This window comes from Nicotiana tomentosiformis, chromosome 8 (assembly GCF_000390325.3).
Source record: "Nicotiana tomentosiformis chromosome 8, ASM39032v3, whole genome shotgun sequence".
NCBI classification, from domain to species: Eukaryota; Viridiplantae; Streptophyta; class Magnoliopsida; order Solanales; family Solanaceae; genus Nicotiana; species Nicotiana tomentosiformis.
In genome coordinates this window covers 78,753,081-78,767,193 of record NC_090819.1, presented here as the reverse complement: position 1 = coordinate 78,767,193, position 14,113 = coordinate 78,753,081, and the positions used below count along the sequence as shown (strand labels likewise).

General features: G+C 32.9%; 1 protein-coding gene across 1 annotated transcript; it reads left to right on the top strand.

Annotated features, from left to right (window-relative positions):
• Positions 1 to 7,775: 7,775 nt before the first annotated feature.
• On the top strand, positions 7,776 to 12,439 carry LOC104101762 (beta-1,3-galactosyltransferase 7-like). Its single transcript, XM_009609270.3, has 11 exons — positions 7,776 to 8,113; positions 8,450 to 8,558; positions 8,688 to 8,734; positions 8,999 to 9,192; positions 9,278 to 9,341; positions 10,677 to 10,749; positions 10,830 to 10,950; positions 11,071 to 11,158; positions 11,271 to 11,396; positions 11,724 to 11,833; positions 11,919 to 12,439. Exons 1-11 carry the CDS (start codon positions 8,022 to 8,024, stop codon positions 12,065 to 12,067), a joined length of 1,173 nt encoding a protein of 390 aa, XP_009607565.1. The 5' UTR covers positions 7,776 to 8,021; the 3' UTR covers positions 12,068 to 12,439.
• Positions 12,440 to 14,113: the final 1,674 nt, after the last annotated feature.

Here is a 14,113-nt window from a genome sequence, read left to right as displayed (position 1 = left end):
ATATTATGTATATTAAAATGCATATAATGTATATCGGTGTGTGTGATTTTAAGTTCCTCTATTTTTTTTATTCTCTATGTGTATATAAATTTTTGTGTTCTGATTGTTATTACTAGATTTTTTTTCTAAATTATAAATAAAGTTCATGTAAAGTGTAAATAGATAATTTTTGCAAATTTATTATAAAATTTACCTCTATTTTCGCCCAATATATTTTTATTACCTGCATTGTATAATTTATAATTTTCTCTCTCTCTTTTATTCTCAGTTTTGTAAATAGATTGAGTTTTGATTGCTATTAATAAAATTACTGATACGAGTAAATTATTTATTGTAATTATTTTCTTTATTTATTTCACTATCGAACATCATTAATTTATATGCTTGACTACTACTTCTCACTTTTTTGGTTTCAAAAAAGTTTTTTTTATTTGTCTATAGACTAGAGATAAGTCGATAACATAAATTAAAATAAAAAAAAATATCATTATATTAAAGAATTAAAATAAAAAATAAAAAATATAGAGGGTAAAATAGGTATTTTAAGAAGACACCTTTGATATGTGGAGTAGAATGATAATTGTTCAAAGTTGGAGGATGAGTTTGATTTTTAAAGCAAACTTGAGGGATGTAAATGATTTTTACTCGTATTATTTTGGTATAAAATTTATACCGAAATTAGTTAATACTCATAATTAAATAGGGAATGATTACAATCTCAAATTCTACGCTAAAATTAATATTACTTATCCCAGTAACCAAACGATCCCTTAGAGTTAGTCTTCAGTTTTGTAGTTACATCTACGGAGGATGGGTTATAATTTAGGAGAGAAAATGACACAGATAATCACTTTTAAAGATTTTAATTGGAATATAACTAGCATTTATAAACTAGATGAAAAATAGTCACCAAATAAGAATCAATAAAGCAATTGAAAAATAATCACATAAACTCGAGAAAATTTCCGAAATTTGAAGTGTTATAAATAGAACTTATACATGTCAAAATCGTTGCAAGTGAAACTCCATGACGTTGTGTCATATCATAGAGTCCAAACTTATATTAAGTAAAACCTAGAATCATGTTTTGGAGTTTGATATTTATACAAGCGAAATTCCAAGATTGTGCCTTGAAACTCGAATTTATACAAGTGAAACTCTAGCACCGTGTCTTGTAGTTCAAACTTTTACAAATGAACTCAAATCGTGTTCTGAAATTCGAAACTTATATAAGTGAATTCCAATATCGTGTTTTGGAGCTTGAAACTTATACAAGTTGGCTTTTTCTTTTTTGCACAAACAAAAAAGTGACTAACTTAACTCCTTTCCACAATAACTCCACTAGGTCAGTTTAATTGCTACACTAAACTCTTTTTTACACTCAGGAATGAAGAATTATTTAAAGTCAGTAGGCAATGCACTATAAGAAAGCGTAGAGGCAGAATTAGAATTTTGTGTTTATGATTTTTAAATTCTAAAAAATGTGCCTTACTCGGTTCTGATTAAATTATTTATGCTTAATAAGTGGATCTTTTAATATAAATATTGAGCAAAAGTTATTGGGTTTGGTTGAACCAGTAAGCGATAAACTAGCTTCCCAAGAAGTGAAATAAGATTGACAGATATATGCTGAAACCTTCAATAACTAATTAGTATTATGTATAGCCACTTGTCATTGCTAATCATTATGGAAAGACTATAAGAATCCTACAAGTGTTATAGAAAAGGCACACATGAATACAAAAGGTGAATATTGTATGATTTTTTGTTAAGTCTTTAACTTATCTCGTACATAAAAAATACAAATTGAGAGAAATTCTATCCCATACAAAGTTCCTGATCATCTACGATAGAACTTGACCTTGAAACAAATAAATTTTACCCCTTTTTAGGGCACTCCTTAAATCGTGTCTCCGTTAGTACGGAGGTCTACATTTCGCTTTTTAGAAGAAATTAAATGGCTTTTTTCGGACAAATTTAGATTACTGAACTAACAGAGACAGAAATTTAAGGTCAGCCTAAAAAGGCCATTTGTGCATATGTCCCAATTTGGATATGATATAAATAATACTCATAGTTGAATATTAACACAGACATTGTATGTTTTTTAATTGCAAATTAACGTCGTTAATGTCCATTTGACCTGGTGAAAGTAGAATTAAAATAAAATAGATTTATGGGGAGTTAGACAAGACTCTTCAAAATAAAAAACTGTTATTTGAAGGTGACTATGCACAGTAACTTGTCAGGTCTTCTAATTTTTTTAAAAAAAAGAAGGTACGGTTGATCTTTTTAAGATCTTTAAAGTCATGTTTGAATCTTGGCCAAATACGTTCAAACTTGTAACTTTTTGTCGCTTGAATACCTAAACATAAGGTTGTTCCTATCAGGCACTCCAACTAAATTTATCTGTGTCAATTAAACACTTAAACATAGGGTTGTTCCTATCAGGCACTCCAACTAAATCACATATGTGCCAATTAAATACTGTCAAGGAAAAGGGCGCGTGAACTTGAGAAAAACTTGTTGATTTATTATTATTATTATTATTATACTCCATATTATGATTATTTTATATATCCTAATATATTATTCCTATTAAAGTTAGATCTGTCATTTTTTTTCTTGGCAAAATCGAAGGCAATGTTGCTTGCCCTCTTATGTTTCTTAAGAATTTCATCGTCATACCACCTGAAAAAATTGCAAGCAACTTTGCCTTCGATTTTGCCAAGAAAAAAATCACGATCTGGCTTTAATAGGAATAATATATTAGGATATATAAAATAATCATAATATGGAGTATAATAATAATAATAATAATAATAATAATAATAATAATAATAATAATAATAATAAATCAACAAGTTTTTTTCATGTTCATGCGCCCTTTCCCTTGACAGTGTTTAATTGGCACAAATATAATTTAGTTGGAGTGCCTGATAGGAACAACCTTATGTTTAGGTGTTTAATTGGCACAGATGAATTTAGTTGGAATGCCTGATAGGAACAACTTTACGTTTAGGTGTTAAAGTGACAAAAAGGACAAGTTTGAGGGCCTACATATGTATTTGACCTTGAATCTTTAAAATAGTGGATTCCTTCTATGTTGCATCACATCACTAAAAAAAATAAAAAAAAATATATAGTTTTCATTGTGTAAAACTGCACATCATATACTCCTAGTGTAAAGAAGTAATTTGACCAAACTTTTCGGGAGTTGAAAGCATAAAATTTGGGTGACAGGAGCTACAATCTCCGGTTTTATTCTTTATTGACATGTTTCAATTTTCTATTATATAGAAAAGGCTTGTTGGTCGACCAAGGGCATAAATGACATTTTACTTTGTCATTTATGTTTGTATGCATAAACTGCGTGGCTTGCCCTAAACTGAATTGCCACGTACCCTACTCTATTTTACTTTCTTTGTGGCTCTAAATTTTCCGTTCATTGCCTTCTACCGTGTCTGAGACTTTTTTCCCTTATGTCGTAGGAAGCTTTTTGTATTATCCTTTGTATACAATATAGCTGCTCCTGGTACTAGGCTATTCTTACAGTTCTTTTAGGCTACCTTCGCTTGGAGATTTATGTTGTTCCACTGCTTCTGATCGGTGAGGGTTACTGATATTATATTCTATCTCCTTTTCTTCTTTTTCCTTGCTTTCAAAGTCCAAATCTGCATTCACAGTTTTGATTCGGATGAATAGCCATTAGTAATTTAGTATAGAGGAGTAAGACAGAGAATTCTAGAGATGGAAGACTGGAAAGAAGGTAAATATTAATTACAAACTGAAATAGCATAGTTGAAATGCAAACTATTGCATAAAGTTCTTTTGATTCTTGAATTTGATTCTTTTTTTTTTATGGTAGAAAAAAGTTTTTTAACACATTTGAATATGCCAACCAATTCCTTCGTATTGTCATTCCAAGAAAATAAATAAATTGAGATACTTAAAAATTCGAAGAAAATTAAACGAAAAAAACATAAGCATGTAATGGGCCATTGAAAAAAACAAAAATCGGGAAGGAAGAAAACTAACTCAAACTCAGCATCCATTACCATTTAAAGATGTAGTATGAGTATTAAGCCTTTTCAATCCATCTTCAACTATCTTATTCTCTTATCATCCGACATCTTCTTGCCGTGATTGCGGAGTACTTTTTTGTCCAAATATATAAGCAGGCACAAAGAAATAAAAAATGAATAGAATCGGAAAAATAGAGTTTTTTGAAAGAGAATATTAATAATGTCGAAAGAACATTAGGATCTGTCTTTTCTCAGTCAATAAATAAATTTTCAAAGCAATAATAAGTCATCAAAGCTGTATACAAGGGAGAACCATCTCATGTGTGTACTATATATAGAGAGTCTATTTTTTATAATTTTACTCCGCCTATTAGAATACCCGTTGCAATGTGATGCTTTGTTTGTGCTAAAATAATATATTCTTATATCTGCAAATAGGCCTTTCTTTGATCATAAAGGGTCTTTATTGTGGGGCTTAGTCCCGACAATTGTATATTTACCTAATGATGTTTGGTATATAGGAATGGATTAAAAAAAATTCCTTCTTAATCTAGCTTACTTATAATAAAATTGTATTGATGCTATTGGATAAGCGAAAAAGTGGATTCATTATCGTCTACTAATAAATCACCTTTAGTTATCTTTGAAAACTAAAATGTATAGATGATAATAAATATTCTATGGCTATGTTTTTTTATAACTATAGTTACTTGATGCTCTGAGAATTCCTTTGAAAGCAATAATGGCTACTTTAATTGCTTGGACGATTATTTGTGATCCATTTAGTTCGCACATTATTAAGTTATGAATGATTTTTTTTGCTGTATATTTCTCCTAATAATAGTCATCATATGATGTGCTGCCGAGAGTTTTTCTGCTGCTGAGAGTTTTTCATCACTAAGAAGTATCATGTCATGTTCCTGCTGCTCTTACCTTCCTTTTTTGGCTGAGAATGGTAACAAACTCTTACTTTGTTGTTCCAATATTATATGAAAGGGCAACCCGGTGCACTAAGCTCCTGTTATGCGCGGGGTCTGGGGAAAGGTCAGACCACAAAGATCTATTGTACGCAGCTTTACCATGCATTTCTACAAGAGGATGTTTAATTTCTACTACTCGAACCTATGACCTCCTGATCACATGACAGCAACTTTAAATGATAATGTTAAATAGTTGTGCTTTATATTTCATATCATATTATATAGAAGGGTGTACTTTAGGAATAAATATTAAGATTAGAAATTTAGACTATTAAATAAATAATTATTATGAAACGCTTGAAAATAAATGTCTAACCGTACAAAGCCCAAGTTGAGCAAACAACAACGTCCATATCTTGGCTTTGAGATGTTACTGATCGAACCCCACACCTCAGACGATATCAAATCGTAATTTTGTAAATTATTTTACTCTTTTAGTATATGTACTCTTTTGCTTAACCTCCGTAAAAATCAGTTGGATGGAACATCAACCATTAGCTTTCCTCAACCTGGTTAATAATTTGATTTGCGAGTCATCAAAACTCACATGTCATGGGTAATTATTTATATTTCTCTAAATATTATTAGCAAAAGTGATATTGATTATATGATGTCTTTTCGTAGCTCATGTATACTTGTGTAGGACTTTGCAAGTTTATGCAGAATGTCCTGTAAGGCTCAAAATAACTTACGTATACTTGGTGATTGATTTTCAAGATACCACATCTATTATATAACTGATAAATATTGAAGGTAATTTTTTCACGACCTGAAGATATCAGTTGATGTGTATATATATCATAATGCAGTTTTTACTTTTAATTTTGTCTGTCTTTGTTCCTTTGCATATTGGAATTTTAACTATACATTATCATAAAAATTATTAATCGAATTTGATTTCTTAGTTGCAATGTAAAGTAAAGCTGCATTAGAATCCAAATTGTTGGGCCCGCAAGCGCGGGCCAAGACTCTTCTAGTTTAGAAAATAAAGATGGTAGGAACTTCAAGCGAGGGCGACATGTTCGTCCAAAGGCGGGATCTCGTAGTTTTGTTAACTGTGTGGTTGAGCTATGCTTATATTGTAAAAAATCTATGAATGAGTATTTAGTGGTAGAGCACCTCCACCAATTCATCACTTGGCAAAATATATATTGGAGTTAATCTTTGTCACTCAAAAATTTCATCAGTACACTTATCAAAAGATAAAAAAAAGATTACTTCTTGATTTGTTAATATTATCAATAATCTTTAATATATATCATTTTGAGAAAAAAAAAGAATCTCTCGCTGAAAATATCTTCATGAAAAATGACTTTAAATACACTAAAAATGAGAATAAAGTTAAGTAATAAAAAGTTACTAATACCCAAGATAAATGTCCAGCACATATCTTTGAACATAGATACTACTATTATTTTAATATTTGCTAATACGGAACTTCATTATTGCATTTTGACCATAACATTTTGCAAATATTAAACTTAACTAAAAGCTGCAAGTGAATTAAAAAAATATTACTAGTGTATTTCAAGTAAAATATTGGTTTCTCCTCACAAATTTATTAGTATTTAATTTTCATAAATTTTTTGTCAAGTGAAATTTATGTCCCAAAGCAACTCAACTTGTACAAAGTTTTTATCAAACGCCGATTCAAATATTGTCCAAACACCTTAAAATATAGAATTGACTTGGCCAAACCAAACCGAAGTGACACATATGAGTAATTTCTCAGTCTCTTTACTTCATTTTCCCACCGAGAAAGATGACTAACCCGTCGTTTACGGCTATCCAAACGCGAATCTAACGACTAACCAATTATGACAAGACACGAACCAAACTTTTCATAGCCGTTCCATAAGGTTCCTACTTTTGGCTCCTTTCATTTCATTCTCACTTTCTTCCTCTGAATTAAGTGGTTGATTTGCTTATTAATATCGACAATTAGTTTTCATTTCAAGTAATTTCAAAATGAGCATAGCAAGATTGCTTTTCCTAACGAGCATAGTATAGGCAATTGGACTAATCCTCTTACTCTTTGTTTTTGTCTATGGTCTTTATAGTCGTGTCAATTGATGTGAATACTAATTCTTGATTGTGTCAAATAAAAACAAATCTTGATCAACGTATTTGTTATAATTTACAATCATATTATTTTTTATAATCGTGATGTCCGAGCCAGTTTGCACGCACCTTGACTAATTTCACGGGATACCTATGACCTCCCACTAATAATAAGTACCAGTTAACTCTATCCAGCAAGGCTTGGATAGAGGCGAAGAAATCACCTAATGTCTTTTGCCTCCGCTAGAATTTGAACATGAGATATTGTGGTTCTCTCATCATTGATTACAATCATATCATCTAACTCATACAAATGAAAGTTTTAACTACAAGAACTGATAATAAAAAGAATTATAATGAAAAGAATCACTAAGTGTGACCTTAAACTTGCCGTACGTGGAAATATTCACAAATTAAATTTCTCTATTAACTTACATAGTTATTACAAATAATTTTGTATCATCGTTAAATTACTAAGCATATTGTATGTGCATATAATATGCTAATAATATTTTAAATCTAAGAAGGATCTTACTTAAAAACTTAAAATTTCCAAATACAAAGAGAGACGTGTGCTTAATAATTGGATGAAAATCTAGTGTGAGTGCTATTATCTTACATTTTGTTCCAAAGTTATAATTTTCATGCGGCCTTCTTCTTCTTCTTTTTTTCTTTCACTGCTTGCATTATCTCATTCTAAACAATCAAAAAGATTCCACCATTTGGTATTATTTCCTCATTTCTTATTTTTTTGGCAAATCTGTGAAACAACCAATTAACCAATACTAATAATACCATTGACTTTTTCATAAAGAAAATCGTTAATTTCAATAAGCATACAAGAAAAGGTCCCCCCCACCCCCCCCCAACTGTTCTACCCCCCTCTCTGTTCTTCATGGAATGAAGACACAAGAAAACCCCGCGCTCTCCTCCTCCTGCCTCAGAAAGTAAAATCATGAAGAACCGAAACAGAGGCAAAGTCTCACCTAATTGGATTGCTATTCTTTGTATTTTCAGCTTTGCTCTTGGCATGCTTTTCTCTAATCGGTAAACTCTTCAATAATTTTTGGAGTATATTTCTGGGTGATCTTTTCATCCATTTTACATGCAAAAAGAAACCTCCCGAATCAGAAATTTTGAACGGGATTCAAGAATTAGCTGTTTGGTTGAGTCTACTATGTTAACTCTTGTCTTTTCTTTCATCTCTTTCTTCTTCAGATTTTCTGGGAAAATTTTGGGCGATCATTTCAATCACTCTGATGCATATTTGACCTTTGTGGATTTTAATGTTCTGTTTTGGTTGAAACAATTTGATTTTCTTGAGTATCTATACATATTTCTATTTCTTGACTATTTTGTTTGTGGTGATCATTGCATAATTAGAGTTTGGACTCCCCCAGAATCAGATGGAAGGATCATGTTTGGAAGGCGCCATAAACAAGAAATAGACTTGGCTTCTGTTTCTGACGATTGTGATACCAAAAATAGCCAGGTCTAAACCTCCCCCCCCCCCCCCCCCCAAAACAAAAAAAAAAGGGAAAAAAAGAAAAAGAGAGGGACTTTTATCATTATTATAGCTATTTTTGCAGTTTTCTAAGTATGAATGGTGTTTTATCTGCAGAAGGAGGATATAGTGGGAGAGTTTAACAAAGCCCAAGTAGCTATCCAGTAAGTATTAGAGTTTTCATATGATTGCCTTAGGACTTTCTTTTGAACTTAACAATTGAACCTGGACTAAATATGTTACACGACAGACTGAAGAAATATGCTTATTAAGAAAAAAGTTGTGATCTTGACATTGGTTAAACAAACTTATGCAGAAAAAAAGTTTTTGAAAAGGAAAGTAGAGTGGAAATATTTTCCAAAAGTTATGATGTTTTACATTGTACTGATCTTGATCATCCCTTTTTTTTAAAATTGAAACATTGTCAGCTCGTTGGATAATTCAATTGCTAAGATTCAAAGTGAGCTACCTTCAATTAGGAGAACTGAAGCGGTTCCTTCTACAAGCGCAGATTCTGAAAGAAATGGGACAAGAAAGAAGGCATTTATGGTAATTGGAATAAACACTGCCTTCAGTAGTAGAAGGAGGCGCGATTCTATTAGAGAAACCTGGATGCCTCAAGGTGGTAACTATGAGGTTATTGATGTATTTTGAATTTCTGTTTCCATTTTCCTCCTCCTTTGACAGCGTTCCGTGTGTTTGAATAGGTGAAAAACTACTTAGATTAGAGCAAGAAAAGGGGATCATTGTGCGCTTCATGATCGGCCACAGGTATGATCTACAATGCTCCACGTCTTCTGTATACCAAACATATAGATTCTTATTCATCAAAGATTTTCTGCTGGAGTCTCATGTTCTTTCTTGCCAAAACAATTGACAATATGTTTCCATTTTCTTTTCTTTGTTTTAAATATCCTCTGTTTCACTTAACAGTTGAATCGATAAGATTGGCTTTTCAAGTGTTCCATCTGTAGATTGTATGGCCTTTTTAGTTTTATTAGGGAACATTTTATAAGGATATGTTATCTTGTATAAGCTTCTTGAGAGTTAATTCTCCACTAGAATTGGATTAAAATGATTTAAACAGAGGTATAGGGAACTGCATGTGAGTGAACACTTTCACATCTTCTTCGTTTGAACAACCCATTTACTTCTTTCTTTTGAACTCTATGATCAATTTACTTCTTTCTTTTGAACACCAAGAAGAGTAACTATCTTGCCATGAGCAGTGTTCTTTGCCTCTCAGTGTTTACTGTGACTTGTGAGCACCACTCCAGCAATCAATTTAGTTGGACACAGATTGCTCCGCGAATCTGAGTTGATTATTGAAAATGTTAAAATGGAAAAAAATAATAATAACATCCCTTATGGATTTCATATTTGATGGCTGCTATTACTTTTCAATCTTGGATAGATATATCACGAGTCCAGGAGTATGGTTTAGTTACTTGGTGTCCACCATGGTAAAAAATACGTTGCTGCCACTTGGTTGATACAAATTTTCTTTTGTCCTCTTTTTCGTTTCTTTATGTTTTCTTTCGTCTTCTTTTGTTAAAAAATTAAACAGCAGCATGATAGTTTACTTCGAATTAGAATGTGAAAGGATTTTTCTGGGCTAAGTGGTGCATTTGGATATGAAAGTGGGAGATTGGTTTGTTCTCTTGTGGAAACTATATCTTAGATTAACCATGAGAGATTCAGTCACAGTATGTTGCGCATATTAGTAACCTGTAATAATCAGTCAAATATTTTTGATATCCTTCCAGAGTGTTTCTGTGCACTTTGTTGTATTCAGATCAATTTATTGAATTTAATCCAGAAATGAGGTTGGTACTAAGTTCGAAAATCAAAGTATAATACCACTTTAGGTTCATAACCAAAAGAACAAGCAGAGCCATCAAAACTGAGGTCTATTAGTAACCGGTTGCGCATATTAGTAACCAGCCAGGAATTAATAGTTTGAGGTCTACAACAGACTTAAACGAGGAAAAAGTTTCCTATTCTTTTCCTTCTCTCTTTTACGTTTTATTTGTGTTGAGTTAACACCAATACAATTTTCTGAAATGTCAGACTCTGGCTTAAGAGTTCTTATACTTCTTATTACAGTGCAACATCAAATAGCATTTTAGATCGAGCCATTGATAGTGAAGACGATCAGCATAAGGACATTCTTCGACTTGTGAGTACAAATTGTGTTCCGACTTGCATCCATCTGATTGTTTTGTCTTTGCAGTTTCATCTCATAATTATGTCTTACAGGATCACATAGAAGGTTATCATGAGTTATCTGCAAAGACCAAAGCTTTCTTCTCGGCTGGAGTTGCAAAATGGGATGCTGAGTTCTATGTAAAGGTTGATGATGATGTTCACGTCAATTTAGGTACAACCCTGTCTCTTTATATGTACCTTCTCTCTTTATGTGCCTTATCGTTCAGGACAATTGAAAGTTGATGATTTTCAGTGATTTAAAAATTAAAGGTTGATCGCCATGGTATTGTAGGTACACTAGCTGCAACTCTTGCCAGGCACAGGTTAAAACCCAGGGTGTATACAGGATGCATGAAATCGGGGCCAGTTCTATATAAAAAGTAACTGCTTTTGAAACTATTCTGGCAACTGATGTCACTAAAATTTTAGAAAGTTTAAAATCTCAGAATTTTTATTTACTAGAACTAATCTGTGCAATTATTTTCTTGATAGGAGTGTTAAGTACCATGAACCTGAGTTCTGGAAATTTGGAGAGACGGGAAATAAGTACTTCCGACATGCAACCGGACAGATATATGCCATCTCAAAAGAACTGGCAACCTACATTGCCAACAACAAGTAAGATTTTTCGTTCATATATCCTTCCTTAAAGTCTGACCTAATGTGTTCATGCTATAGCATTCTACTTTGAACATGTAAAGCTAGGATCTTGTAGAATGTGCTGTATGCTGGTTCTAGTTTTGATATTCTTATGCGATTGGAAAAGTTTATGCAGATGATAACGAAAACGGACGTTACTTCTTACTCACTAACAGCTTAATATATCTGTATAGATTGGGGATTGCTCTTGTTTCACACTTTCAGTTTCTCTAGTCTAATCCCACTAATCATGAATGGCTATCAATACTTGTCCATCTAATCGTAAATACCGGTGCTGATTTTCAGACCTATTCTGCATAAATACGCAAATGAAGATGTGTCACTCGGTGCATGGTTGATTGGTCTAGAAGTTGAGCACATAGATGATCGTAACATGTGCTGTGGAACTCCTCCTGGTTTGCAGTTTCTAAATCTATCTCATTTTTCTCCTTTTCATACGTATCTTGGAATCAGTACCTAAGGCTTTAGTTTTCCTCGCAGAATGTGAATGGAAAGCACAAGCAGGTAATGTTTGTGTGGCATCATTTGATTGGAGCTGCAGTGGAATTTGCAAATCAGTCGAAAGAATCAAGCAAGTGCATGCAAAATGCAGCGAAAGTCCTGCTACTTTATGGGGTGCTCTCGTATAGTCATCACTAATCTCATTGTCAGAAGGTTTTCTTCAACTATGATTTCTATCCTCTTAGCTTTAAGAGGGAATTATTTGGAAGGATGAAGCCCAAGCTACGAAAGAAAACTAGAAGTGCAGATCTTGGTGGAGAACTTATCACGGCTGTTTATATGACAGGAAAAGAATATACATATTGCTTGCTAGAGGCTGTTGATAAGGAGAGCATAAATAGGAGGAAGAGTTTAGTCTTCATTTAGTATAGTTCTTTCCACAGATGAGAGTGGGTTAGATGTTAGTTACTAGATTTCTAATTCCACTGTATATTGTGACATACTTTTTTTGTCCAACTCTTGGTTATAATTGCCAATGAAATATTCCCTCATCTCCACAAGCTTTTCATATTTTCAATTAAGTTGTATGCATGTCTTTCTTTGCATTTTCCAATTACTTGGATCTAAAGGTGTTAAACGGCCGAGCTGGCCCGTTAACGACCCGATATATCCCGGGCAGCCCGTGGAGGGTGGTGGGGTGGGGGTGGTGGTGTCTTTTTCCGTTACTGGTGCACCGCAACCCGGTAAGAATTTACGTCTGGCCCGGTATAGCGGTATTTTTTTTCTTCAAACATTTGACCGTACGAAACGGTCAAATTTGAAGAGACTGTTGTCCAACGACTATTTTTTTTTGCAAAAAGGCCATTTCGGCCTTTCCCTTTAACAAATTAGCCCCCCCCCCCCCCCCTCCCCCCAATAATTAAAAAAATATAATTTTAATCATTTAAAAACTATAAATGGGTCTCCTCTTCTTCATTTTTCACACAACAAACTCTCTAACTATTCTTTACATTCTCTATATTCTCTCTTGAATTGCTATTCCAAGTTTATTTCAATTTTAATTAAGGTAGCCACTACAAAATTATAAATTATCAAGTGAAGTGTGTTATTGCGGTTTTCAAATTTCAAAATTAGTGCGACATCGCAGTATACTTGTAGACATCGGAATTTTAATGGATCAAGCTAAATCCTAAATTCAAGATACTACAAGAGGACTCTTGCAATTCTAGGAGTCTATTAGGGTTGCTTGGAGACTATTCTACAAAAACCCTAATTTGGAGGTTACTCTACAAAAACCCTAATTTGGAGGCTACTCTATCATAACCCTAGGTTACTCCTATAAAAAGGGTTACATATTCCCTTTGATAAGGGCTCTCAAATTGAGGCCCAAAAAGTATCCCATAAATTCTCGGGATATTCACAAAGGGATCACGGCATAAAATAATGTCGTGTTCAATAAATGTCCTTCTTGATAATCAAATACTTCAAGAAGAACATCCACGCAATGATCGACTTTTATTGAGATCAAATAATCCAGAGAGGTCCGCATAATCCTATGTTCGAGAAATACGCCGCTAAGGCCCTCGAATTATGGAGAACAATCCAGAGGAAGAATCAAAGGAATAAAAAGAATTGTACCCGCATCGTTTTTCAATAAAATTATGTTTCTTCATATTTATATTGTGGTTGCAATTTATTTTTGTATCACACATAATTTGTTGCAAGCAAATTAGAATTTGTAGACAATAAATTTGCGTTAGGAAAATAATCGAGACAGAAAAATATTGCAACAATTGTAGTATTTAATTTTAAATAATATGAGTGTACAATCTCTATGAATCCTCTGATTCTTCTTTCCAATAGTAAATAAATTCAAGGGCCTTTGAGCTTGATCTTGAATCTATATTTGTTGCCACGAACGATGATCTTGAATTCAACTAGCACGAACTTTGATTTGAACTCGTACCCCTTGAATCTTGATTTGTTCTTCGTTCTTGAGCTTGAGCTCGATTGCTTGAACTTGAACTTGATTTGTTTTTTGTTCTTGATCTTGAACTTGATTGCTTGAACTTGAACTTGTGGAGGGATTTGCAGCGTTTGATCCACGAGCTCTTTCTTGCTTCTTGTTATAACTTTTGGTGTCTTTTCTGGGTTATGAAGATCCCTATTTATAGTTGCGGGAGGAAAGAGTTATGATAAGAACAAATTTTTTTTGACCAATCAAATTGAAGTGT

Excerpts from the sequence above, each read along its gene's own strand:
- LOC104101762 (XM_009609270.3), top strand. The coding sequence starts at position 8,022 with ATGAAGAACCGAAACAGAGGCAAAGTCTCACCTAATTGGATTGCTATT. Across the intron at positions 8,114-8,449 it reads GGCATGCTTTTCTCTAATCG|AGTTTGGACTCCCCCAGAAT; the intron begins GTAAACTCTTCA and ends TTGCATAATTAG. Across the intron at positions 11,397-11,723 it reads ACCTACATTGCCAACAACAA|ACCTATTCTGCATAAATACG; the intron begins GTAAGATTTTTC and ends GCTGATTTTCAG.